General features: G+C 42.1%; 1 protein-coding gene across 1 annotated transcript; it reads left to right on the top strand.

Moving 5' to 3' along the window:
• The first annotated feature begins 282 nt into the window (after positions 1-282).
• On the top strand, positions 283-21461 carry RNF175 (ring finger protein 175). The gene is made up of 5 exons (XM_038400517.2): positions 283-624; positions 11205-11312; positions 15081-15201; positions 15972-16102; positions 21253-21461. The coding sequence occupies exons 1-5, from the start codon at positions 392-394 to the stop codon at positions 21455-21457; spliced, it is 798 nt and encodes a 265-aa protein (XP_038256445.2). The 5' UTR covers positions 283-391; the 3' UTR covers positions 21458-21461.
• The last annotated feature ends 5629 nt before the right edge of the window (positions 21462-27090 follow it).

Below are 27090 nucleotides of genomic sequence, written 5' to 3'. Positions count from 1 at the left end.
AGCTGTAGCTCACGAAAGCTTATGCTCAAATAAATTTGTTAGTCTAAGGTGCCACAAGTACTCCTGTTCTTTTTGCTAATAATCTGTGTTCCTTTTCTCTGAACGCTTTTAGATTTGTCAATATTTTTCTGTTATTGAGGCATCCAGATAGAAACCTGTATTCAAGGTAGGAATGCACTACAGTTATACACATGGTGTAATTCCCTTCCAGCTCTGTGATTTGATAGTTTCATATGTAGTGACCAAAACTGCAGTGGCATATTGCATTGCAAACTAACACCTAATTTTCTAGCTCACTATCTTCTGCAGGTCTGTCTCGGCATTACCAGCTCTCCTCCTCCCAGCTTCTCAATGTCAAAAAAGTATGGACTAGTATGTACATTTTAATTCTATGCATTTTCTTTTCAGACTTCATCATCAGAAGATGCATGCAAAGCACCATGGCCACGAATCTATGCATATGGAGATGATTCTTATTCTCATTACAACCTTGGTAGTGGCACAGATCGTACTCGTTCAGTGGAAGCAAAGGCACTGCAGGTCATACAATGTAAGTAACCAGTCAAAAGATTGCTGTTATAGAGCCATAGCATCTCAAGACATCAGTTCTTTCTCAAACAGCTTGTAAGTCAAGACTTCTCTTGAGGACTTAAGTTCAGAATCCACTGCTGTGAATGGATGGAGAAAATGAGCCATCATTCTTTTTCTCAAGAAAAGTAGTTTTTACCATTTCACAAGGAAAAAAAGCAACTCTAATTTGATTTCCTCTATATACGAATTGGTGCTGAACTCAGTCCTTGGTGGGTTTAAAAAAACAAAAACAAAACAAAACAGTAGGGAAAAAAATTACAGCATGGCCCTTGTAAACTCAAACATCTGATTGGGAATCTAGAAGTTCGTTATGAATTTCTCACAGGGGTATGTCACATCTCTTTCTCTTCCCCTTCCACAAAGTCACCATTTCACACCTAACTGAAGGGATGATGTAGAGAAGGATCCACTGAGAGTTTGAAGCCTTGATTGAGCAAGGTACTTCTTCACATGACTAACTATGAAGGAAGGATGGTCCAGTTAAGGCACTGGACCTGGGACTCAGGATACCTGGGCTCCACCACAGATTGCTCTGTGTCCTTGGGCAATTCACTTAGGCCCAGATCCTCAATCAGTGGAAGTTAGGAGCCTAAATATCTTTGAGGATCTGGACCTTAGGCTCTCTGTGCTTCAGTTCCCCAACTGTGAAAATATACAGTATCCTACCTCACGGGGGTATGTGAATGTAACGGCATTAAAGATTGTGAAGTGCTCACATACTATGGAAATGGGGGCCCTATAAGTACGTTAGACAGAACTTTAAGCATGTGAGCAAGTCCACTGAAGCCAATGAATCTCTTGTAAGTAGCTCTTTCCCACTGGGAATTTGTCCTTAGATATGAATGATCCAGGCCAAAGCCCCGATGTGTAAGCCAGTGATGAATGTGGCTCCATGTCAATAAGAACTCCACAGCTCTGAGCATTCATTCCAATATTGTCTGTTGAAATCAGTTTCTCAGGAGGTAGAGAAACTGCTGTCCCACCACCAGTACAAAACACACAGCTGAGTACTAAATATATATTGAGTTGCTGAGCTTTTATAATGGCTCTTCTTGGCCTGTACAAATCTCTCATAATTCTAAGGAACATGCATTTTGAGTTATCCTTTCATTATTCTCCCTTACAATACTGTAAAGCTATTCATTGGTGCTGGATCACTCTGTCAGTGTCCAAAAATGCCAGTAGTATGCTAGCTCTTGTCCCATGTCTTGTGTTGCTTACTAGGATCTACTTTTTGAAGTTTTAGCCTCAACCAGAAGTTAATCACATATCTGGTTGGTAGGTGATGATTTTAGTGGACCTAATACTCATTCATATGATCCATCTTATATTCACCTTATAGAGGACCCACTTCAGCTACAAGCATTAATCAGGTTTTAATATGGGGGGAGGTTGATTTTTTAAATATACTACAACAGCGGTGGGCAAACTAGGACTTGCAGGCCGGATCCAGCCCACCAGGGCTTTGGATCCGGCCCATGGGATTGCCAGCCCTGTAGTGCAGCAAGGCTAAGGCAGGCTCCCTGCCTACCCTGGCCCCGTGCCACTCCCAGAAGCAGCCGGCATCACGTCCCTGCGGCCTCTGGGGGAGGAGGGGAGCAGAGCGCTCCGCGTGCTGCCCTCGCTTGCAGGCACTGCCCCCGCAGCTCCCATTGGCCAAGAACAGGGAACCATGGCCAATGGGAGCGTTGGGGGGAGGTACCCGAAGGCGAGGGCAGCACGCAGAGCCCTCTGTCCCCCGCCACTTCCCCAGAGGCCACAGCGATGTGGTGCCAGCCACTTCTGGGAGAAGCACAGGGCCAGGGCAGGCTGAGAGCCTGTCTTAGCCCCACTACGCGCTGCTGCCACCCCGGAGCCGCTCAAGGTAAGCGGTGCTGGGCCAGAGCCCACACCCCGAACTTCTCCTGCACCCCCCACCCTAACCCACTGCCTGAGCCCACTGCCACACCCCAACCCCCTCCTGTACCCCTCACCCCTTCCTGTACTCCAACCCCCTGCCTTGAGCCCCCTGTGGCACCCTTTGCACCCCCAACTCCCTGCCCAGAGCCCCCTCCTACACTCCAGCCCTTTGCCCCGAGCCTCTTTCTGCACACCACACCGCCTCCCATGCCCCGCACTCCCTCCCACACCCCAACCCTCTGCCCCAGCCCTACATTCATGGCCCTGCATGCAATTTCCCCACCCAGATATGGCCCTCGGGCTAAAAAGTTTGCCCACCCCTGTACTACAACCTCAATCTCTAGCTTAGCAAAATGTGGGTATTTTTTTTAAATGATGATTCATAGTCCTATGGCAATGGCCAGATCTTCAACTCCAGTAATAATGGAAAAGCAGCTGAATCTCCTTCTACATAAACAGTCATACCAGAAGTTGAAGCTAATTTTGGACTTGTTTGTGGCAGTTCTGCTTTATGCTCTGCTTAGTTGAGAAAATAATTTAGTTTCACATCCATTTTTGCAAGGCTGTTAATGTTACTTGTACTGAGTCTCAAACAGTGAATACCGCAGAGCATTAATTCCACATTAGATAACTTCAGAGAATTTTTCATTAATATATCTTGTAGCTTGTGAAAAAGAATAGCTCTACACCTATATGGCAAGTCTGGGCACATATTACCTAATTTTTAAATTGGCCTCTTCAGTAGCACAGTTGCCAACTTTCACGTGGTAAGTAAGCACCCCGACTTTCACAATAAGCCAAAAATCAAGCTAATCCCATTTCAAAATGAGACCAAAACAAGCCAATCCCTAAGAACCCCAACATTCTATGTGACTAGATCCCCCCAGCATGCAGTCTGGGACAGTGATGGGCCCACTGTGCAGCCTTGACTCTCTCCCCTGTTCCCCAGCTGGCCATCCCTTGCCCCTGCTTGCTGGGAGCCGACCAAAAAAAAAAGAAGCAAACTACAACAACCTACAAGCCAAAAACTAGCCAACAAACAACTCACAAGCCAATTAAGCCAAAAACAAGCCCAATTTCTGCGTTTTTTCATGGGTTTGGCATGTCTGATCACTGGCCACATAAACTTCCTTTTTAGGATATTTCCGTGAATCACCGAAAGTCTGTGAGCTAATTTAAACACAACATTTTAAAATGCTTGTGTATTAGACCGTGGTCTCCAAAGTGGGGTGCACGCACCATAGGGGGTGCGCAAGATAATCGATTGGAGGGCGCAGCAGGAGGAACGCCACTGGGGCAAAAGGGCAGCGTGGAGCACCGCCGGAGTTAAAAAAAAACAAAAAAAAGGAGGGAGAGAGAGGCGGCCCTGAGTCCTTCGGCCCGTAGAGGAGCAGGGGCAGCCGCGTAGCCAGTGGCCAGAAAGAAGCGGCACTTTGAAGGGGAAAGTGCTGCCTCTCTCCGGCCACTGGCTGCACGGCTGCCCCTGCTCCTCCTGAGTCCTCCGACCCGGGCTGTCAGGGCTGCATTCCAAAAGGGGCTTTAGAGCTGCGGGCCAGGGCCCCGGGGCCCCCTTAGCCCAGGGCCCTGAAGCCCCTGCTTTCTGGGTGGCCCTGCCTGGGGCGGGGGCAGCTCCCAGAATCACGACCATGGGGGTGGTGCTGCACTGCGCAGAGCCACCTGCACACCCCCTGCACCAAATAGGAGCTGCCCCAGGTAACTGCTCTGCACCTCCTGCCTGCCCCAGCCCTGAGCCTTCTCCCGCACCCCCACCCTGAGCGCCCTCCCACACCCTAACTCCCTCCCAGACCCTGTACCCCACTGTGAGCACCCGCTGTATCACAAAGTGTTAAACCAAGATTTTCAAAAATAATAAAGCATATTCAATCACATTACCATTTTAAAAATATTGTTTATTTCATCTTTATCTCATCATTTTTTAATTTCTATTTTTTGTATATGTTTTATAATTTACACATTAGTACAGCAGTACATGTATATAATATATTGGGGGTGCGTGCTCAAAAAATTTTTACTGATGGGGTGCGCGATCAAAATGTTTGGAGACCACTGTATTAGATAACTACAGAAAGAAACAAGAGACATCATTCACACCACTGATAAACCCTTTTAGTCTCATCGATTTAAAGAATTCACTTCTCTTTAATTATAACTTTGCAAGAATATTGAAATCTATTTAATCACTCTAAATTTGTATGAGTGTAATGGATAATAGAATCTGAGCCACTTTATGAAGCACAATAATATCCGGGACAAAGATCAGGGCATAAAAGTTTACTGACTAGCTGGATTCTTACACAAAATAATCTGAATGTAGCATCTGAAACCAATCAACACATTGATTTTTTAGCTCAGATCAGAAAACTTTCATTGATAAGCAGAGGCTGTGAACGCACTTGAATTACTTGATTAACTTGACTAACACACACACAGGGAACATTTAGAGTTAAAAACAAAACCTAACACAAAACTAAATACAGGCAGGTTTAGGCCTCTGCATCATACCTTATATAGATACCATCAGGTGCTAGTTTTTATGGTTATAGGTTGTGCTCATACTGATATCACGGTAATCTCACCAAATCAGTGAGATTTAACTAAATCCTAGTTTAAAAAAACAACAAACAATCCCAAAACCAACACATTAAAAAAGAGAAAACTGCTCTCTATTCTTGTTGCTCATGTATTTCTCTTGCTTGCTACCCAGCTTTTGATCATCCAGCTTGTATCTGAGTAGTATACTCATACTTTGTGTGTGTCAGATTCCATGTACAGATGTGAGAGAATTAAATATTTTTAACAAATTTATTAGAGCATAAGCTTTCGTGAGCTACAGCTCACTTCATCCGATGAAGTGAGCTGTAGCTCACGAAAGCTTATGCTCTAATAAATTTGTTAGTCTCTAAGGTGCCACAAGTACTCCTTTTCTTTTTGCGAATACAGACTAACACGGCTGCTACTCTGAAACCTTTAAATATTTTTGTTTCTGATGCTGCTGACAAAATGCTAACCTCTTAGGGAGTACGAGCAATGGGGAGGGGGTCAGATAAAGAAGCAGGCCAGACAACCCTCCCCAATAGAATAACTGTATAGTTGAGGCTTGGAATTTTAGTCCAATGTCAAAAAGAAGGTGGTTGTAAACGGTGGGGCAGTAAAGAGTGGAAACTGCCTTCTTCTGTGTTCCCTTTCCTAGGAGATTAGGGAACAAGATTATCATCATATATGGTTTGGTTTGGCATAACCATTTGGCACCAGAGTGCCTCTGGTACAAAGGCACTCTTATTCCTAGTGGTATGAAGGCACTCTGATGAAATGTCCTAAATCTTCTTATTCCCTCCAAGGTGCCTCTAAATGCTTTCTGTCTCCTTTATTCTGAGCTGGATGTGTATGTCCTCTGTGGGGTGCGTGTTTGACTGACTCATTAATGAGATCTTTGCATGACTGTAGTAGGTAGGAGTCAGACAAAGAGTTGGGGGGGACTGAATCTACCAGTTGTTTGGTAAACCTGGGGGAAAATAGGCTAAAGGAAGCATAAAAATCAAACCTGGAAGAAAAGGGCATCAGTGTGTCTAAAAAGAACAAAGAGAAAAATACCCCAATACTTACTGAATTCACAGGACATAGTTACAGCCTGCAGCTTCTAAAGTGGGTTTTGTAGGTTTATTCAGAATTTAGAAGACCAGTAACTGAAAAAGGAGCATGCTGGGAAAAGCTCCTCTGTCAAAAGCAGTGAGAGCATTTGTTGTAACAAACCAGCCAAAATTCAGCTGTGGATAATTCTGGCATGAAGGGAAAAAATTGCCAGCCACCAGATGGTCAAATGTAAAATAGGGTGGGTATGAGCCTGCAAAAAAAAAAAAAAAAAGTGGTTTTGCTGATGCTGGAATAAATCTTAGTCATCCTCTCTGGTGACTGCAGTACTTTCTATAGATGCTAGTTGGCCGATAAGAATTAGCTGCCAAATTATGGAGGTGCAGATTGAAGGAAACTATAAGAGTTCATGAAATCCTGATTAGTTTTCTTGACAAATTAAATTTGTTGTCCAAGATTTTCAAAGTTGAGTAATGATTCTGGATCCCTCCATTTTTTTCATATCCAAGCTGAAAAATATCTTGAGCCTAATTTTCAGAAAGCGATCAGTTCAGTGTGCAAATAGCAGGCCTATTTCCATTCTATTACACTAGTTTTACACTGATTTGACTCCACCAAAGTCAATGTCAAACTGATGTGACAGAATGGAGAGTCAGGTCTGGAATCTTCAACTGAAAAAAAAAAAGACTAGACTATAGTAAGAAAGCTTGTCAAATGTTTTGACCCTCTGTCTTTTCCCAAGGGAAAACTGACTAGCAGACACTGAGCTGCTTCTTACTGTAGAATTTGCTTATTTTTGGAAGCTATCCTCTGATTAATATTTAATATATATGAACTGTGTAGAGAAAAATGCTTTCTTCTGGCATAATACAAAGTTTTAAAATATGTAGGACAGAAAAGGAATATTTGTCTTCAAATCATTTCAGATGCTTCTGATAATATATGACTATATACATATTCTATTCTACTAGTCATAAATCCTCTGTGGCAAGATTGCCATGTAATGAGTACTTTGGAATACAGTTGACAAATGAAGTAGCATATTAACAAATAATTGATTTCTTCCAATAAATAATGCCTCTAAACTTGAAAATATTGTCATTTTGGTTTGGTTAATATAGAAATCTCTGCCAATTTCTGGCGCACAATTGAATGTAAGCATGTTACATTAAAATTTAAATGCCACATAGCTGATTTATTACTGCTTTCATGCACATGTTTTAAGTATCTGAATATGTCTGCATCAAAGGAAACTAGACATTTAGAAAGCCATTGGCTTCTGTTGCCAAGTTAACAAGTTCTGATGAGGTCATTCTGTCACAATAAATCTAATTATTAACAGTTATTTTCTTTAGAAATGCATTTTTCACCACTTGTTTTAAGATAGAAGAAATAGCACAATAATGCTTTTTTGCTGAATTTGTTTGTCGTACAAGTTGTTGTTTACTCATAACAGAAAAAAATGATAATTTGAGGCAGAGTACAAATATATTCTTTAAAAAAAAAATCATTGTGTGTTTGTGTGAGTTGTTGTTCCATCTGTATAATTAGAAAATGGGAATGCTGTCTAGGACGCCAATGCTGATTTCACTTCCAGGTTTTTTTGACCTCATTTAAAGTACAATAAAGAGAAAAACATTTTACTTTTTGGCAGCTGTCTGATTTGTCAGGAAATTCCTCTTGCTATGATATGTGGATGAGGAAAATTTGGAATAATGTGATCCAGATGCTAGAGTTGCCATTTACCAGCAATTGCAGATGTGGTATTATATGAAGTTGTCCAGATGGTGACCCTCCAGCATTATTAATATATTGCAGATACTAAGCCTTGTAGCTTTATGACATGATTTCATATTTTTATACTCTTATTTACTTGATAGAACTTTCCTACATTTCATATGTGGCAATTACTATAAAATTAACAGTTTGATTTGTGTAGAACACAATGAATAGTATCTTTAATAGCTTTGAAGAGATGACTTCTTTTTAGACTGAATTTGGTGAAGATATTACATTAAAATACTATATTCTAATCAATCTCCTTATAGAAAATTAGCAAAGAAAATTTCAAGGTACAATTTTAAAATTGGTTAAGACATGAATGTTTATAACTAACCAATTAGGTAACAATGCTAATCTTTGTTCAAATGTGTGAAAGTTGCAGCTCCTCTGTAGCTGAGGGTCTGATAATTTAAGAGGCTGAACTATAATTTTAGGTTCCACTTACAGCAGTCAAAAAACACAACATGTGACCATGTTAGGACTTTAGGATCATGTTCTTCCTGGCCCTTACACAGGTGCACAGTGGGAAGGGGAGGTGGCAAAAAGCCTCTTCCAACTGGAATGGCTTAGGTGAGGGCCAGTCAGAATTCCAGTCCCTGCAGTCAAAGAAAGCCAGGAACTGCTCCCCCATCTCTTGTGAGGGTGAAATGTGCCCTACAGGGGACAAGAAAGGGGTGGGCAGAATGCAGAGTTATGGCTGTGCCTTCTCATATGCCAGCCACTAAAGAGGAGAATGTGCTGAACTCCACAAAGAAGTACATGTATCAGTGTGTATGCTTGCTCCCCCTGAGCATTGGAAAGCATTCTGTAGTTCTTTTGAAGTATCAGGTATTGGCTACTACAGATCACATGCCAATCCTACACTATATTGTGTGACATGCAGAGGTTGCATTCACCCTGTCTGGTGTTCATAGAAGCATCAGAAATGCTGACAGAATAGATCAGATGCTCCAAACCTGTAAAAGTCTCCACATAGCACACTCATGCAAAGGGCCAGGCATAGGCACTAGCCGAGGACCCCAGTTCCTGAAGTCATGCAAAAATCTGCTGCTCTGGAGTTGAGGAGCTGCCAGCACCACTCCAACAGAAGATTCTGTGAGCTTGCCTCAACTAGAGTAAAAGGTATATTTTAACACACATTTTTTAATTCTAGTGTAGATAGGGCAAGAGATGAATGCTAGGGTTTGTCTAGATTAGGGAAAAAAAGTTGGGTTTAACTAACCCTGACTTTATCTTGATCTTCATTCCTAATCTAGACATACTTGAAGACGAATGGTGGTGGCTTCCAGTAGACAGCTCTGGTGTTGGAGACCTTTGTCGCTATCACCTAACCATGGTCAGGGACATAGTACATGGTGTAGGCCATTACACAGGGGCCTGTGAGATAGCCCAGACAGAATGCAAGATTAAGGCAGACATACCTCAGGCAAAATGGAACAATTGTGTGTCAAAGCATGACAGTGGACAGAGGCAGGCTAACTTTTGTCCTATTCTGGTCTCATCTACTCATGAATGGAGTAGTCATGGGGCAGAAAACTTATTCCTGATCCAGTGTAGGAGTAATTTAAATGACCCACCAGAGGCAACTGGAAGTGCATGGGATGAGAGGAGCAATATTATTTTGATATTTGAGTAGCCAACTTTCCCACACCTTGTATAAGGCCTTGATCTCTGCAAGTGCAGGGCTTAGGCCCAGCTGGATCAATGTCTGATCCAAATTGCTGTGTTCCAATCTTTTACATCTATTTATTTTAAATGGCTTAATCTTTTATCAAGACCTTGATAATTAAATACTAAATTTTTACAAAATATTGGTTCACATTAAAGTTTTTTTTAGGGGAAAGTTTGTATTTCCCTTTTTTAAAAAAAAGTTGCTAATTTTTCTTATAAACAGAGGAAAGGCTCAGTTCTGCTTCCATTGGAGTCTATGGCAAAACACTGTAGATGTCAGCTGGAATAAGACTGGGCACTACGTGATTTCATTTTAGGTTTAAGAGATAAGATTCCTATCCTTCCCTTCCCTCCCTCCAATAAGGAAATTGTGAACCTGTTATAGATAACATTTGGGGGAAGGGGTTGATGGTTTTTAATTTATCCACATTCCAAATGAGTCTCTTCACAGTTTCTTTTATTCTCAGCAACCTTATATAAATCCTACAAGTACAGGATTAGGAGCTAAAACTCTTAAACTTTATAAACACACATTAAAGTCATTATAGCTTTATCTCTATCACCATCAGGTTTTCCCAGTACCAAATTCATGATCAATGAGTAGGAGTCCTGGAGAGTGCTAACATCAGAGGGTTGACTATTCAGTGGGTTTAAAATGTTTGCATAGTGTAAAGGATTTGGAATAGAATATTTTATTACCATAGGCAAATTAAAAAGCAGAGATGAGCAAGTATAAATTATTAAGTTTTCCAGCATTAATTGACAAAAAGATGAAAAAGTTTAATCCATTTTGTTTGTGCTGTTGAGTGACATTTTTAGAAAGTCATTGTCAGTTGTTTATGGCTGATTTATCTAGGACTGAATTCAATGCCATGACTTTCAGTAGAGGCTTTTAAGAGAGTGACCCTAAAGCTTATCAGCCAAATTCTTAACTGATGTAACTCCATTGATTTCAGAGATTTTGGCTCATGAACTTTAGTATCAGTCACTTTTAAATGTAAATTGATTTTTAAAAAAAATCAGTTGATTTCAATGGCATGACATCAGCGGAGGATATGGCCTTTTGATTATGGGCCTGATTTCTGATTTTATTTTCCCCAGTTTTATAACCGTGTAGCTGTTCACTGAATTGGAATTATTCCTGAGCTAGAGTGCTCTAAATATGCTTTTGGTTGGTGACCTTTATCAAACTTCAAATATAAATGAGTAAGGATGAAAGTTAAAGTTAGCACCATATATGTGTATCTTAACTCCTATATTCAGCTATGGGCCTCACCCTACAAACACTACAGTGTGATGCTTACTACAGTGAGTAGCTCCATTTGAGCACTATCATTTACTTCAAAAGCGACTACTCACAGTAGTAAATCCTAATGATCACTAGTCGTCTTTTGGTGGAGCATGACCAGGGTACCTTCTCGGTAATGTCATTTTGTTAAATATGCAGGTGTGGTGATACACCCATTTCTTGTGATAAGAAAGGAGGTTCCGTCCAAATGAATATTAATCCCAGTTTCATTTTGAATATAGACAAAGGACATTTTTAAACTTGTTTTTGCTGGAAACTGAATTTGTAAAAAGTGTAGCAGTCTAAGATACAATACTGTATGAGATTTTGATCTTCAGTATGTTTTCTTTTCTCTGATCCACAGGTTGGTCTACAAGTGGTTTCTTCTTCTCTATAAACTCAGTTATGCAGTTGGAATTGTGGGTTATTTAGCTATAATGTTTACCATGTTTGGATTTAATTTAGTCTTTCGGTAGGTATCTTCAGGTAATCTTCAAATTGTGTGTCTCTTGTTACTTTCAAAATATGCCTTTTATGTAGAATTTTTATAAACTTTGATGGTTGCAATGAAAACGTTTATCTGAAATCTAATCTTTTCCCTGTGTCAAACAAATAACTATAGCTCAGGACACAGGTTTACGTTTTCTCTTGTTTCTTGATTTTTTTTGCACAATTAATCTGAGACTTGATACTTAAACTGCTTTAGTGGCTTCATATATTGTATTCCTGGATTAGAAGGGGAAAAAATAAATTACATACCACCACAGTGTTTGCACTTTTAACCACTTATTTTAACTGTTAAGTAAGGCCCTGCTCTGCAATGGGATCACACAGGAGATGACGCCTTCACAGGCTAAGGGACAGAAATAAAATATATAAACATGGTGATCAGAGTGATGTTTAGCACACATCTTGTATTCCTCTTTATATATGGCTATGTCCAATTGCCTCTCTACTCATCTATTGTATTGTTAAGTTTTTTCTTTTTTGATTTTGACTCTTACCCCTAGCTTCAGTTCTGTTCTCATTAACCCAACTCATTCCACAAACTATTACATATCTTCCTACTGATTAATTGTTTTAAGCATATTTACAAAATTTCTTTTCCTGTGCCAAAATCCAATCAAGGTTGTAACCAAACCCACCCCTCCACCACATAATTCATGGAGACAACCACTGCACTCATTTTAAAGGCTCTCCTTGTGTCCCGTCCCCCCCAGGAAAAATTAGCAGTGCATTCTTATGCCTCATGGGAGGCTCCCAGGTCTGTGAGAGTGTACTCCTGAGGGAAGTTTTTGGCCTCCCAGAGAGTCCTGGCCTATATGGCTGCTCTTGGATTGAAAGGCTGAATTTTGCTACCTCCACAGCCCATCATCAATGCCAATGCAGAAGCAACTATACAAATTTCTATGGAGGAATATTAGGAGTTACCTTCTCCCAAGTTCATGCCACCCACCACAACACTTGCAGCCACTAATGGCTGGGGAACAAAAGACCCTTATTTGGGTCTCCTTCAAGGCAGTTATTGCATTATACCCCCCAATCTGTGTATGCAAATGAGCAAAGAAACAGAGTGGCTTGTTCATCTACAGTTGCTGATAAGAAAACAGTGTTTGTAATACTGATTTTAGAAGGAAACATGAAATGAAATGTTTTGGAAAACTGCCTAAAATATAACATGTACTTCACACACAGAAGTGACTGGATAACCTTGATAGTACCCATTTAAGGTTTACAGGCAGCATTGCTTTGGAGCTATGGGAGCACTGGAGATGAGGCAAAGAAAAGCCAGGGGAGTTTGTAAAGTTTATATAATATCTGTTGTTCTTTTATGTGTGTGTACAGTATGTATGATTAGATTGTACATAAGAATGGCCATACTTGGTCAGACGAAAGGTCCATCCAGCCCAGTATCCTGTCTACCGACAGTGGTCAATGCTAGGTGCCCCAGGGGGAGTGAACCTAACAGGTAACGATCAAGTGATCACTCTCCTGCCATCCATCTCTGACAAACAGAGGCTAAGGACACCATTCCTTACCCATCCTGGCTAATAGCCATTAATGGACTTAACCTCCATGAATATCCAGTTCTCTTTTAAACCCTGTTATAGTCTTAGCCTTCGCAACTCCTCAGACAAGGAGTTCCACAGGTTGATTGTGTGTTGTGTGAAGAAGAACTTCCTTTTATTTGTTTTAAACCTGCTGCCCATTAATTTCATTTGGTGGCCCCTGGTTCTTATATTATGGGTACACGTAAATAATACTTCCTTATTCACTTTCTCCACACCACTCATGATTTTATATACCTCTATCATATACTCCCTTAGTCTCCTCTTTTCCAAGCTGAAAAATCCTAGCCTCTTTAATCTCTCCTCATATGGGACCCATTTCAAACCCCTAATAATTTTAGTTGCTCTTTTCTTAACCTTTTCTAAAGCCAGTATATATTTTTTGAGAGGAGGAGACCACATCTGTGCACAGTATTCAAGATGTGGGCGTAACATGGATTTATATAAGGGCAATAAGATATTCTCTGTCTTGTTCTCTATCCCTTTAAAGATTCCTAACATCCTGTTTGCTTTTTTGATTGCCACTGCACACTGCGTGGACATCTTCAGAGAACTATCCACGATGACTCCAAGATCTTTTTCCTGATTAGTTGTAGCTAAATTAGCCCCCATTATATTGTATGTATTATTGGGGTTATTTTTTCCAATGTGCATTACTTTACATTTATCCACATTAAATTTCATTTGCCATTTTGTTGCCCAATCCCTTAGTTTTGTGAGATCTTTTTGAAGTTCTTCACCGTCTGCTTTGATCTTAACTATCTTGAGCAGTTTAGTATATCTGCAAACTTGGCCACCTCAGTGTTTACCCCTTTCTCTGGATCATTTATGAATAAGTTGAATAAGATTGGTCCTTGGACTGACTCTTGGGGAACACCACTAGTTAATAGTTCTTTCAGAACTCTTGGGTGAATGCCATCTGGTCCAAGTGACTTGTTACTGTTAAGTTTATCAATTAATTCCAAAACCTCCTCTAGTGACACTTCAATCTGTGACAATTCCTCAGATTTGTCACCTATAAAAGACGGCTCAGGTTTGGGAATCTCCCTAACATCCTCAGCCATGAAGACTGAAGCAAAGAATTCATTAAGTTTCTCTGCGATGACTTTATCATCTTTAAGTGCTCCTTTTGTATCTCGATCGTCCGGGGCCCCACTGGTTGTTTAGCAGGCTTCCTGCTTCTGATCTACTTAAAAAACATTTTGTTATTACCTTTTGAGTTTTTGGCTAGCTGTTCTTCAAACTCCTTTTTGGCTTTTCTTATTACATTTTTACGCCTAATTTGGTAGTGTTTATGCTCCTTTCTATTTACCTCACTAGGATTGTAAACTCAGCAGGACAGGGACCTGATCTATAAAGTACTGGAATGGGTTAGGAAGGAGATTCCACCATCTCCCTAGGTTAGAGGTTTTCAAAGTCAGGATTGACAAAGCCTTGGCTGGGATGATTTAGTTGGGGATTGGTCCTGCTTTGAGCAGGGGATTGGACTAGATGACCTCCTGAGGTCCCTTCCAACCCTGATATTCTATGATATCTAATAATCTTCTGGGTGCTATAAGTAACTAATATTGTGTACAGTAAACTACTGTAGAAGGTGACTTAACAATAAGCTTTATTACCATCATAGTTAACCTTTTGATTTAGATCACAGTATCTTCACAATTCCTGACTGTTATTTTTGTGTAGTGCTTCGACTTCTAAACCTCATTTACTGCAGTATAGTGAACTTTACTGTTGAGCATTTTTTCAAGGATGAATTCTTTCAGCTAAAATAATTTAGCATTTATTTGAAAGGCATCTTACATTTTTACTAATTATTGGGGGATTTTGTTGCTTCCTCAAAAACAATAAAATGTCTACCTAATTCATTTGTTGTTTAACAATTTTTCCCTTGGAAAAAAATGCCATTTTGCACTTTCTATAATATTGAGAGAGTTAGGTTCTATAAACATAACAGAAATTGTTAGGGCATACTTTTATGAGATTAATGGTGTGTTTCTTATTACACCACAAATATGAAGTTGGCTTCGAAGGAAATTAAAAACTGAGTTGTAGTGAGGAAAAACAAAAGCCAGAGCTATTAGGAGTAAAAAAATCAGTTTGATACTTTCTCCTTATAATTCTGTACACTAGCAAACACACTCATATGCTTTTTATCTATTTTTATACAGAATCAAGACTGAAGATTCCATGGATTTTGGTGTGATTTTGCTGTTTTATGGACTCTACTATGGAGTGATGGGAAGAGACTTTGCAGAGATTTGTTCTGATTACATGGCTTCCACTATAGGAGTAAGTGCTGGTTTCATTACTTTGAATGAAAGTCAGATTGACTGGCAACAAGCTTTTGAGTCTAGTTGTACTCCCATAGTTCTAGAAGAAAGGCCCCCCCCATACCCTTTCCAGAAATTTAATCTTTCCTTAAAGACAACTTTTATTGTGCCATAGGCAAACTCTCCTACTTTCTTACTGATCTTAGTTTCAAAATGAATTTCTTAATACAGTATTACAAACCAGTGAGTATGCAATGGTCTGAGCTAGGAGACAATCCCTATATAGCAATATAGAGGGCTGTTCCAAACAAAAACAAAACAAAAAAGGCAAAAATAGTGTTTCTCTCAACCTGAGTCCATATAAACAAGAGAGACTAAAAAAAAAAAAAGACTCCTCATTTCCGTAGGTGGTCTGCTTCTTAGTTCTCCAAAACCCAGTGAAAGAGTCTTTAAATCTTTCCCTTTTTGCAATTCTTGACTTTTCTTCTGAATGAGGCAATCAGCCTTCACTAAGGACACCTACATTCCCTACGCCTGTGGTGTTTGGCACACTTTGCAAGAGAGACACTTATTGAAATTCTCTTCTCAGCAAGAAGGTTTTAATTCTCTCCATACCACCTACATGGCAGGATCTATATATTCCGTCACTAGTATCTAAAACAGTTTTAGCTTCTTTCATTCCTTTCCTTAACCCTTGTGTCCATTGTGGACTTGTACTGAATTATTTGTGTCTCCTTGGCCCTAATGGAAAATGTTGTTTCCCTCACCCCCACTATAAATATTCAACAGTTTTATAATGTTAGTGGGATGCCTACAAGAAATTTGTCCAACATCTGTTTAGTCTGTGGACAGAAAATCTTTGTGGACATAAATGAGGAAGGGATAACTGAAAATATCTACCAGCTGTCATGCAATCATGTGTATCCTTTCAATTCAAATTATGAAATAATAGTTTCCTCTTTTCTTGCTGTTGCACCAAAAATAAAACAATTAGCAACAAACAGTGGGGGTGGGGTGAGGGGGGAAGGAGGGGAAAGAAATAAATTAACACAATCAAAGAAACCACAGCACAAAAGATAAAATAGGAATATGGAATAAGTAGCCTGTCTGCTCCTGTGAGGTTTAGTGGAAGACTTAAGTTTAAGTGCTACCATGCAATGCTTGCTTCCCAAGCTACTGAAACTCAGGTGCATCAAGCAGCTAACCCAGTGGTGGGCAACCTGCAGCCTATCAGGATAAGCCGATTGCAGGCCATGAGACATTTTGCAAGGCCTCCTGCAGCTTCCAGTGCCCACAGAGGCAGCAGGCCCCAGGGACAAGCCTGAAATTACAAGCCCGATTGATAAAGATAATAGTGTTTTATGTAATGTACATAGACCTTTGTAAGGCATTTGACTTGGTACTGCACAACAGTTTGATTAAAAACTCGAATGATATAAAATTAATATGGCACATATTAAATGAATTAAAAGTTGGCTAATGTAACATGCCTCAAAACGTAATTGTAAATGGGGAATCATCACTGAATGGGTGTGTTTGTAGTGGGATCCCACATGGCTCTGTTCTTGGCCCCACACTATTTAACACTTTTATCAAAGAGCTGGAAGAAAATATAAAATTATCCCTGATGAAGTTTGCAGATGACACACAAATCGTGGGAGGGGAAAATAATTCAGAGAACAGGCCACTGATTCAGAGTGATCTGGATTGCTTGGTAACTTGGGTGCCAGCAAGCAAATATGCATTTTTAACATGGCTAAAATATAAATATATACCTCTAGGAAAAAAGAAGGCAAGCCATATTTACAGGATGGGGGACTATCCTGCAAAACTGTGACTCTGAAAAAGATTTGTGGATCATGGTGGATAATCAGCTGACTATGAGCTTCCACTGCAAGGCTGTGGCCTAAAGGGCTAATCTGATCTTTGGATGCATAAACCGGTGAATCTCGAGGCATAGAGAGGTTATTTTACTTCTGTATTTGGCACTGGTGAGACTGCTACCGGAATACTACGTCCAGTTCTGCTGACCACAATTCAAGAACAACGTTGAAAAATTGGAGAGGGTTCAGAGATAAGCCAAGAGAACAGAAAACTTGCCTTACAGTGACAGACTCAAGGGTCCATCTGTTTAGCTTAACAAAGCAAAGGTTAAGGGGTGACTTGATTACTGTTTATACAAACTGGAAATAAAGGTGTACATTTTTAACAGAGAGAGTAATTGACCCTAGATAAATTGATCCAATGGTTATGGTGGATACTCTGTCACTGACCATTTTAAAAATCAATATTGGCTTTTTTTCCTAAAAGAATTAATTTTGGGCATTTCTATGGCCTGTGGTATACAGGTCAGACTAGATCATAATGGTCCCTTCTGGCTTTAGAATCTATGACCATTGCCCACATTCTATGTAGCGGTCCATATCTACAGTTCAATAATAGCAGCAGCATTTGCATATCCTTCCCCAGAAAAATCAGTGCCATAGAACAGAGGAGCTGCAAGTTGAATTTCACCCAGTGAGAGATGCAGTTTCACTGAGCCAGTGCTGCCATCTGATGTACCATAGGTTAAGATAGAAGGGCCTGATCCACAAGGGATTTAGTCATTGCATCACAGTGTCTAACTTGTAGGCTCCTAGAAAAAAAAAACAAAGAAAAAAAAACATCACAGGAACACCACTGTGATCCACAAAGCGTGAGTTAGGCACCTAGACTCCCTATACAATGAATGGGGAGATCAGAATGTGATCCACAAAAGCCAGCACATTAGAGAGACCAACAAAAGAGGCGTGTGATAAGCCCTGCCCCACTCTCAGAGGTAGGATACTGCCTCTGGGCTGTAGGGAGATGCCCGTCTTTGCTTAGCGGTCCACAAATGAAAACACATCTCTTGAAGTAAGGCAGCTTAGACACCTAAGAAGTTTCCTGCAGGAATGAGTTAGGCACCTGTCTCACACATAAAATGGAGCTGCTGCTCACCCCATAACTTTTAGCCTCATGGTTAATGCACTCAGGTGGGATGTAGGTAGGATGACTAGGCATCTCATTTTTAAAGGGACAGTCCCATACTTAAGCCCTCCTGCAGGTGTCCTGACTTTTTCTTTAAAATGGGCAAAGTGTCCATCTCCCCCTTCCCCCCCCCTCAGTTAGTACTGGCAGGTCTTGCTGCTGGTCAGATCTCTGCTTGCCAGCTGCCCACCTACCAGTGGTAAGTGGAGGGCCCAGTGGGTGTGCAAGGCTGCTGGGGCTGGCTGCTCCCCCTGTTGGTCTGTCAGCATTGCCCCCACTGCATGCCAGCTATCGTCTAGCAGGGCTCTGCCCCCCCCCCCCCGGTCACATTTCTGGATGCATGCTGTGGTGGCTGGTGAGTGCAGGCAAGCGCCAGGCGATGGCCATTTCGTTTCACCTCTGCTGCCCACCCATCGGCCTTTTATGTGCTTCCCCTCTTGCTGTCCTCCCTGCTGCTCCTCCATATCCCCTTCAGCACTGTGCAGAGAACCAGCCCCCAGTCGGAGTGCTAAGCTCCCTAACAGCCTGGCCGGCAGGCTCCTTCCTTTCCCCACTGCCTCTGGCTGGGCTGGCACCCCGGGAAAGCGCAAGACCCTCTATCCCCGGGCACTGGCCAGGAGGAGCTGAGCCCTGCATGCGCCAAAGCTCCACACAGCACAGGGAATCCTCTCTGCCCCTCAGCTAAGATCCGGAGTGGTGAGGGAAAGTGATTTCCAGCCTGTTTACACCCTGACCCTGCAGGGTTAACATCAGCCCTCTGGGCAGGGGTTTAGCACCCTCTTCACCTGCCCCTAGGCATCCTCCCCCACTGAGCCACCTCTCTGGCCTGGTTTGCTGAAGCCCCTGCAATCAGGGTCTCTGGGCCCTGCTGCAAAATGCGTCCTTAGGACTTAACCCCTTCCTGCGCGTACTGTAGCCTGGGGACAGGAGGTGGCTGGGTTATATGTTGGTAGCCAGCAGCAGCTTGGAGGTGTTAGCTGCCTTTCAACACTGTGCGGGCAGGAAGGGACAAACTACTTCCAGCCATTGGGGGGGGGGGGCGGGCAGGAAGAGGAGGGGGGGGAAAAAGAGAGAGATGAGCTCTGCAAAGACACTGGCCAGGTCATCCCTCCCCCACACTGTGCAGCTGGAGGCAGGTCCTGTTCCTTCGCTTCCACACAGTGCAAAAATAGGTTTGGTTCCCCCTCAGGCAGAGGTGTGTGTGGGGGGGAATTTAAACAGGGGTCTCCCACCACTCCAGAGGTCTGGGGCTGATGTGGGGCTCCTTTAATCTCTCCTGATGATGCTGTACCACTGTGGATAAAAACTTAAATAGTCATTCAGTGGATGCAGGGACAAGGAGAATAACTGTAGCCTGATGGTTAAAACACCCACCTTAACCAGGATCCAGTCCCCCTGCTCTAGTCACTAATTGTTTATACAAAGGGGAAGAGCTTCATCAGGGAAGATTAAGGAAACCATAGGTCTAGGAGTAGAGCAGGGGTGGCTAACCTGTGGCTCTTCAGAAGTTAATATGCGGCTCCTTGTATAGGCACTGACTCTGGGGCTGGAGTCACAGGTGCCAACTTTTCAATGTGCTGGGGGGTGCCCACTGCTCAACTCCTGGCTCTGCCACAGGCCCTGCTCCCACTCCACCCCTTCCTGCCCCCTTGCTCCTCTCCCCCAGAGCCTCCTGCACGCCATGAAACAGCTGATCAGGAGGTGTGGGGAGGAAGTGGGAGGTGCTGATCAGCAGGGCTGCCGATGGGCGGGAGGTGCTGGGAGAGGTGGGGGAAACTAATGGGGGGCTGCTGACATATTACTGTGGCTCTTTGGCAATGTACATTGGTAAATTGTCTCCTTCTCAGGCTCAGGTTGGACACCCCCAAGTAGAGCATGCTCAAGAGAAATGGGAGATTCCCTGTTTAAAATTATTTCACTCCTTCTGCCTGAGATGAAACACCCAGGTGAGAGTGTTAACCACTGAGCTAAAAGTTAAGGTGGGCTCCTCCTGCTGCCAGGTTTTGAATGGGACCCGAGCCGGTAGATGGCATCTCAGCACTCTACCCAATTGGGCGCTGCATGCAAATTAGATAGACAAATGTTCATCTTCCCCTGCTTCATGAATTGCTCTGGGCTTAGGCAGGAGATAAGCATCAATGCACAGGCTCAGAGACAGAAATTTAGGCATCGAGTTAGTTGAGGAGCCTACAGGGTTTGGTTGGAGTTTTATGGAACTGGGACTTAGGTGCCTTAAGTTTAGGGTTTAGATGCCTAAGTACCTTTGTGGATCCCACCCAAGGGGCCTAATTCTTCACTCACCTAGCCTAGTTACACTGGTGTGACTGACTTCAGGTGAGGTTACTCCCAAATGTGCATGAGTGAAAATGGGATCAGAATCAGACGCAGGGAACACGGCTCAATATATGAAAGCATGACAAAGACAGGAGACCTTTAAAGCTGTTGAAAGGTAACTGATATCACTTTTTAATATCTTAATTTAAGTAGTTTATAACTAATTACACATTTAATCCCCTCTCCCCGAAATTAAAAAAGAAATTATAATCTACTTTGCAACAACTTCACAAGGTTCCTGACTTTCCATGCATTTCAAATGCTCAACTGTACTTTTTTCTTTAACAGTGTCCTTAGACTCTCAAGAGAATAGTTATAGACCCAAACTGTGAAATTCAAGAGAATTTTGATCTGAGGTTGTGATTCAGCCCATTCAAGAATAGGACCAGGTACTACTAAATTTGGCTCTGGATTCCAGTTATTCCAAAATTCAAGGATGTCCAGATCCAGAATTTTGCCTTGGGCCCATATCTAATAATAAAATAATAAATATAATATGAACTTGTGTGGCATGCTTTTTTATCCAAGTTGGGTAAATATCATTATCCCCATTTTTAGTTGAGGAAACTGATGCAGAGAGGTTAAGTGACTTGTGTAAGTGCCTGAGATAAATAGCAATGCAGTGTGCACAATCAATAATAATTCAAATCTGTAGATAAATTCACAGAAGCATGCATTGTTCCTTGTTTATATTTGAAAGAATCCTTAACAATATACCTGATGCAAGATTTCATGAATTTTGCATCCGAGGTTGGTGCATTGTTGGCAAAAAGCAGACTTGCCCATACTGTAACGAGAAAGTTGATTTAAAGAGAATGTTAAGTAACCCATATCCTTTTCTTAAAAAGTGTGTTTTTGACTTGAATTGTTTAATTCTTTTGACTTTGCTAGTTTGTTATAATCCAGTGGAGAGAGGTGGGAGTAAAAAATAAAAAAAAAAAAAGCCAGTTAAAATAGCAGCAGATTTCTTTACTTTCTTCTTACAAGTTAGGAAAGGGACATTTATGACAGGACAATGTTAGTAAAAGAAATGGCTATTTTTCTCATTATAACTATTTCTGATTTTTTTAATATTTGCTGCACTAGTAAGTATGCAATAGCACCGACTGATGTTCAAGTCAGATTACTGAAAGATAGGTAGTGTAAATAGGTAGCCACCTTCTGAGCACACTCTCCTGGCCAGCGTCGTTCTGCAGCACACTGCCTCAGTTTCCCTTTCTCCCAGGGCTCCTCAAAAATGCCACCAATTCCATGTAATTGTAAAACATCTGCCCTCTGGAGGGAGCTCCACTTTAGCCTATAGAGACATTAATACTTCATATCAGCTTCACCAGCAGGCCCCACGTTCCACAGTTTGAACAGTTCTCTCTCCTGGAATCAGGAGCCCCCATCCCTCCTTTTCAGAGCTGAGTTCAGTCTCTCTCATTGAATCAGGAGTTCCCAGCCTGCCTTCCTGAAGCTGGGTTATAATCCAAACAGTCCCTTTATTCCCTACAGAAATCAGTCTTGCTTCTTACAGCACTCACCTGCAACAGCTTCTCCAAGTCAGCTGCTTCTGTTCTGCCTGACACTCCCAGCCCTATGTAGCTCCAGTGGGAGATAGTAATACTCCAGCTCCTCACTCTCCCTCAGGCTTCTCTCTTATATCCCTAGGCCTGGCCTCAGTTAGTCATGATCTCATCTGGGGAGATGAGCTAAGCTTGTCCCAGGTAGGGCTATGGCCTATCGCCCTTTAAGGGGCCCAGCCACTCTGTGACAGATAGCATTGGCTGATGAAATTTAGGATTGGCTCATAAGACTTAAATGCAACACTACAGCTTGGCAAAATTTTACAAGCAAAAACCTTTTTTTGCTGAAAACAAATGCAGATTCAGTTCAGATGAAATGGTTCGCGAATTTGGGTCGATTTTGGCTCATTGTTTAGATCCGAAAAAAGAAAAAACATTTGGAAATGTCAAAATGTTTTATTTGGTATTTCCAAAACAAAATATTTATATTTTTTCCATTGCAGAAAGATGTTTGATTTTGAAATTTCCCTGAGTTTTATTTAAAGTTTGTTTTTAAATGTTGAAAAAAACCCTTGAAATTAAAATGAAACTTTTTTCAATATTTCAGGTCACTGAAAATGGTGACACTTTCCTTTTGGGTTGACCCAATGTGATTCTCTTTATTTTTCAGACCTGCACATGACCCAAATAGTCAGTTATTAAGACAGTGTTAACAGCACCCTTTAATGTGATTATTTGGAGGACCATCCACAGCTGTGAGGACTAACTCAAGATCACTTTTTCCCAGATGTAGCAAACATTAATCTGAGGCTATGTCTACACTATCCCGCAGTTCAGGTTACAGGAGTATGAACAGCAATGTGTACCAAAATGCTGTGCTGTCACTCCCCTGACTGGATGCTGTTGGCACAAACTAAAAGGCTCCTGTTTTGCATTAAGATAGCCCTGTTTGAATAGGACTAAGTTAATATGAACTAGGAACTTTCAAATTCGTGTCTGCAGCACCTACACCAGGAAGTAACAGTGCAACACTTTGGTGCATGCTACTATTCACACCCCCGTAGTCCTGCAGAGAAGTATAAACAAGCCCTATCTTTACCACTAGTCCCTGCAAGCACCTCTCTCTCCATTGTTTTTGCTGTATCAGTTCTCCTCTCTTTAAAGAACTGCTTGTATTAATCATAACTTCACTGAAATCCATCATAAAATCTGCAAAATAATCTCTTCACATGTATCCCTCTCTTGATACAAGGGTGCCAGAAGTCACCAATAAGCTTTTGAATTAGGGTGCAAGATCAGTGAAAGCTGAGGTACATAGTGCTTTTTGGGATCTGTTGCAGATGGAAGTGAAAAACACGGTAGGGGATGTGAAAGCAGTAAGGACTACAGGCAACTCTTCCCTTAACTTTTTATTTCCATGCTTTTCAAATTTTTGAGTTGGTGGGGTGTGTCTTTGTTCAACCTTTACTGTCAGAAACTAAAATTATGTCTATTGTATTATGTATTTTTTCATATTATAATTTTCCTACCCTCAAACAGTCAAACAGGAACTGTGTAGTGTAGGAAGGGTCTTGGTCATGCACACGGGTGGGCCTTACATTTTGGTATGGCAAACTGACTTTGCTACAAGTATGTTCCACTGTAGTTAAAGACAATGCTGCCCTTTTACTTCTAAGGGCTGGTCTACACTGGGAACAAACCGGGGCATAGCTACACCTCTTGGGAGTGTGAAAAATCCACACCTCATGAGAGACGTAGCTATGCCAACCTACCGCCATTGTTCACAGTGCTAGCTCAACAGACAACAATTTAACTACCACTTCTCAGGGAGGTGGATTTCCAACAGTGACAGGAGAACCCCTCCTGTTGGCATTGGTAGTGTCTACACTGAAGCACTATGACAGCTGTGCCACTGTAACAATTTAAGAGTAGACATACCCTAATAGTTAAATATTTTTTACACTAAAAATGCTACAGTGCCACAGCTGTGCCACTGTGGCGCAGATACCTACTGCAACAAGAAAGGGGTTCTTCCATCACTGTCATAAATCCACGTCTCCCAGAGGCGGTAGTTAGTTTGACAGAAAAATTCTTTCATCAACCTAGTGGTGTCTACACAGGGCTTAGGTCAGCTTAATTACATTTCACAGGATGGGAAATTTTTCACAGTTCTGTGGGATGCAGTTAAACCAGAGGTGGGCAAACATCCAGCCCACAGGACTGTCCTGCCTGGCCCCTGAGCTCCTGGCCCTGGAAGCTAGTCCCCAGCCCCTCCCCGCTGATCCCCCTCCCCCGCAGCCACACTGCCACACAGCACAATACTCTGGGCAGCAGAACCCAGCCTGACCCAGTGCTCTGCACTGTGCAGCGCAACTGCCTGTCCTGGTGCAGCCGTGCTGCCAGCCACCCGTGCTCCAGGCAGCACGGTAAGGGAGCCGGGGGTTGGATAGAGGCAGGGGAGTTCAGGGGGTTGTCAGGGGCATGGATAGGGGTTGGGGCAGTCAGAAGGCAGGGAACAGGGGTTGAATGGGTGGGGGCATTCAGGAAGGAGAAGGGGGGTTGGATGGGATGGTGGAGGGCACTTAGGTGTGGGGGGCAGTTAGGGGCAAGGGGTCTGGGGTCGGTCAAGGAGAAGGGGTGGTTGGATAGGGCAGGGGTCCTGGGGGGCAGTCAGGAAGGAATGGGAAGTTGGATGGGGTGGCGGGGGGCATTAGGGTGGGGGATCCGAGGGCAGTCAGGGGACCAAGAGCGGGGGGGGGGGTTGGATGGGGCAGGAGTCCCCAGGGGGCCATCAGGGGGCGAGAAGCAAGGGGGGTCGGAAAGGGATAGGGGCCAGGCCATGCCTGGCTGTTTGGGGAGGCACAGCCTCTCCTAACCAGCCTGCCATACAATTTCAGAAACCCGATGCGGCCCTCAGGCCAAAAAGTTTGCCCACCCCTGAGTTAAACCAACCTAATTTTGTGACGTAGAGCAGCCCTTAATAAATGAGTTGTCCAGAATTAAAACAAGTGCCACTCTGTGGTATCAACAACATAAAATGCTTTCTCCCATTTAATTTCTGGATTTATGAACTTCTACAGAGATAGGCCACTGCAGGTGAGTGCCGCCAACCAATTCCCCAGTAAAGAAGAATGGATTTTTTTTTCCAGAGAGGTCACTCCCCTTTATTTCCCCCCTACACTATACTCTAAGGGGGCCCCTCTTAGCAACCATCTCTCCAACCAAAGTGGGGTGAAGGTAGGATCCCTAACCACAATTCTATATGTTAGCTATAAAAGAGGCATTATTCAAAAAATGTGAGATTCTCTCTCTTCAGGGACTGCCTAACATACTGCCTCTGCAGTAGCAGACTCTCAGCCCAGAAAGGAGGTACTAGAACCCAGATTGTGCATGTCAGAGTGCATTCTGCAGCTCATGAGTCAGTGAAGCTGCCCCCTGGAAGGGTAATTTCTCCAGGGTACGTATAACAGCTGCTGTATTCAGACTAACCATCACCTATTCTTTAAAAGTATTATATTGAGGTCTCAAATGAAAAATATAATAAACTACACTTAAATTGATCATATTCCAGGATAAATTTGAGGTTACATGGAGCCAACTAAGGACAACTTTAAGGTTTAGATATATAACATAAGAAATGGAAGAAGAAGAACCCATAAAACTTCAGCAAATATGAAGAGCAGAGAGGGTGGATGTTTTGCCTTTAAGAAGGAGTAGTGAAACTAAGATCCAAAACTCCAGTTTTGGGTACAGTAGGGTGTAATTAATCAGAGCAGCTCTTATTTCCACAGGCAGTTTCGTAACTCTGAGCAGCTCAATGTATTGTGTTCATTAGCGTAAATTTCTGTTTAGTGTGTACTATTCTTTGCCTCCATAATGTTTTTATGGCTATGTTCACATGTGCAAATATGCGTGTAAATAAATCTTCCTTTTTATGTTGCACTTCTGAGAATTGTTTAATTGGGAGGTGTTAGGGAAGCAGATTTAGTTACAGTATGCTACAGGATTAGTGAGAAGTGCAAGAGAACTTCCCTCACTGACCTGAATAATTATATAACAGTGAATCAACCAAACATCTTCCAAAAGAATGTGTTAAAGACCCATAATACTAAAAAGAAATATGAGAATGGGCCCAATCCTCCTGCCATTGAAATCAATTACAGAACTTTTATTGATTGCAGTGGGAGTGAGGTTTGGGAACCTAAACAACCTAAGAGCCTGAATCCCATTTTCAGAAGTGATTTAGGAGCCTACGACGCAGTGGGATGTAGGCTATAGCTTTCAGAAGAAGGACTGGAGAACTCAGAGAAGCAGGATAGTGGATTTTTTTTCAGAGCAGCTCTTATCTCATTAGGCAGTTAGGACTTAGGACCTAAGTTTCTAAATCACTTTTGAAAATAGGACTGAGGCTCCTAGTCACTTTTGGATATGCTTCTATTGTATAGTATATCCAACCTCTGACACATGTGTAATCCCAGGTACGATTGCAGCTCAGGTAGAGAGACTGGAGCTAGCTTTAATCTAGTTAACTTGAGTCCTGGGAGCATGTGCTTCAGCAAAGGATGGCCCTGTGAATAGTTATCCAGAGTTTGAGGCGAGTTTGCATAGCCTGTGCTGAAGTGCATGCTCCTGTGGCTTCAGGATTGCAGGATCAGATCTAGCTAGATTCAAACTAGCTTGGGTATATGTACAGAACCTGCAGTTGCACTCTGTAATTGCAGTATAAACATAGCTATCGGGACGTTTGACATTTTTATCCTTGGTCCAGACCAATTCCAACGAAAATCAAATGGGAAGTTTCCCAATTGATTTAAATGAGAGCTAGATCAGGCCTTGAAAGAATTAACAACAAATTTGAGCAACAGCCAAATGTTTCCTTGGGTTACATGTTTTATAACTCTGGATTTACTTTCTTTACATTATTTTACTTTACAAAAAGTAACCAGACTAACATTCTCAACCCCCCACACCCTAAAAGAACTATACCTGAAGCAAGGCCCCATAACCAGGGAAGAGTGAAGAGTAAAAGGCTCAATGGAGTCTATCAATGATCTTGC

The sequence above is a fragment of the Dermochelys coriacea genome, chromosome 4 (genome assembly GCF_009764565.3).
Source record: "Dermochelys coriacea isolate rDerCor1 chromosome 4, rDerCor1.pri.v4, whole genome shotgun sequence".
Classification (NCBI taxonomy): domain Eukaryota; kingdom Metazoa; phylum Chordata; order Testudines; family Dermochelyidae; genus Dermochelys; species Dermochelys coriacea.
The sequence above is the reverse complement of the archived record's forward strand: the minus strand, read 5'-3'. Positions and strand labels throughout refer to the sequence as shown.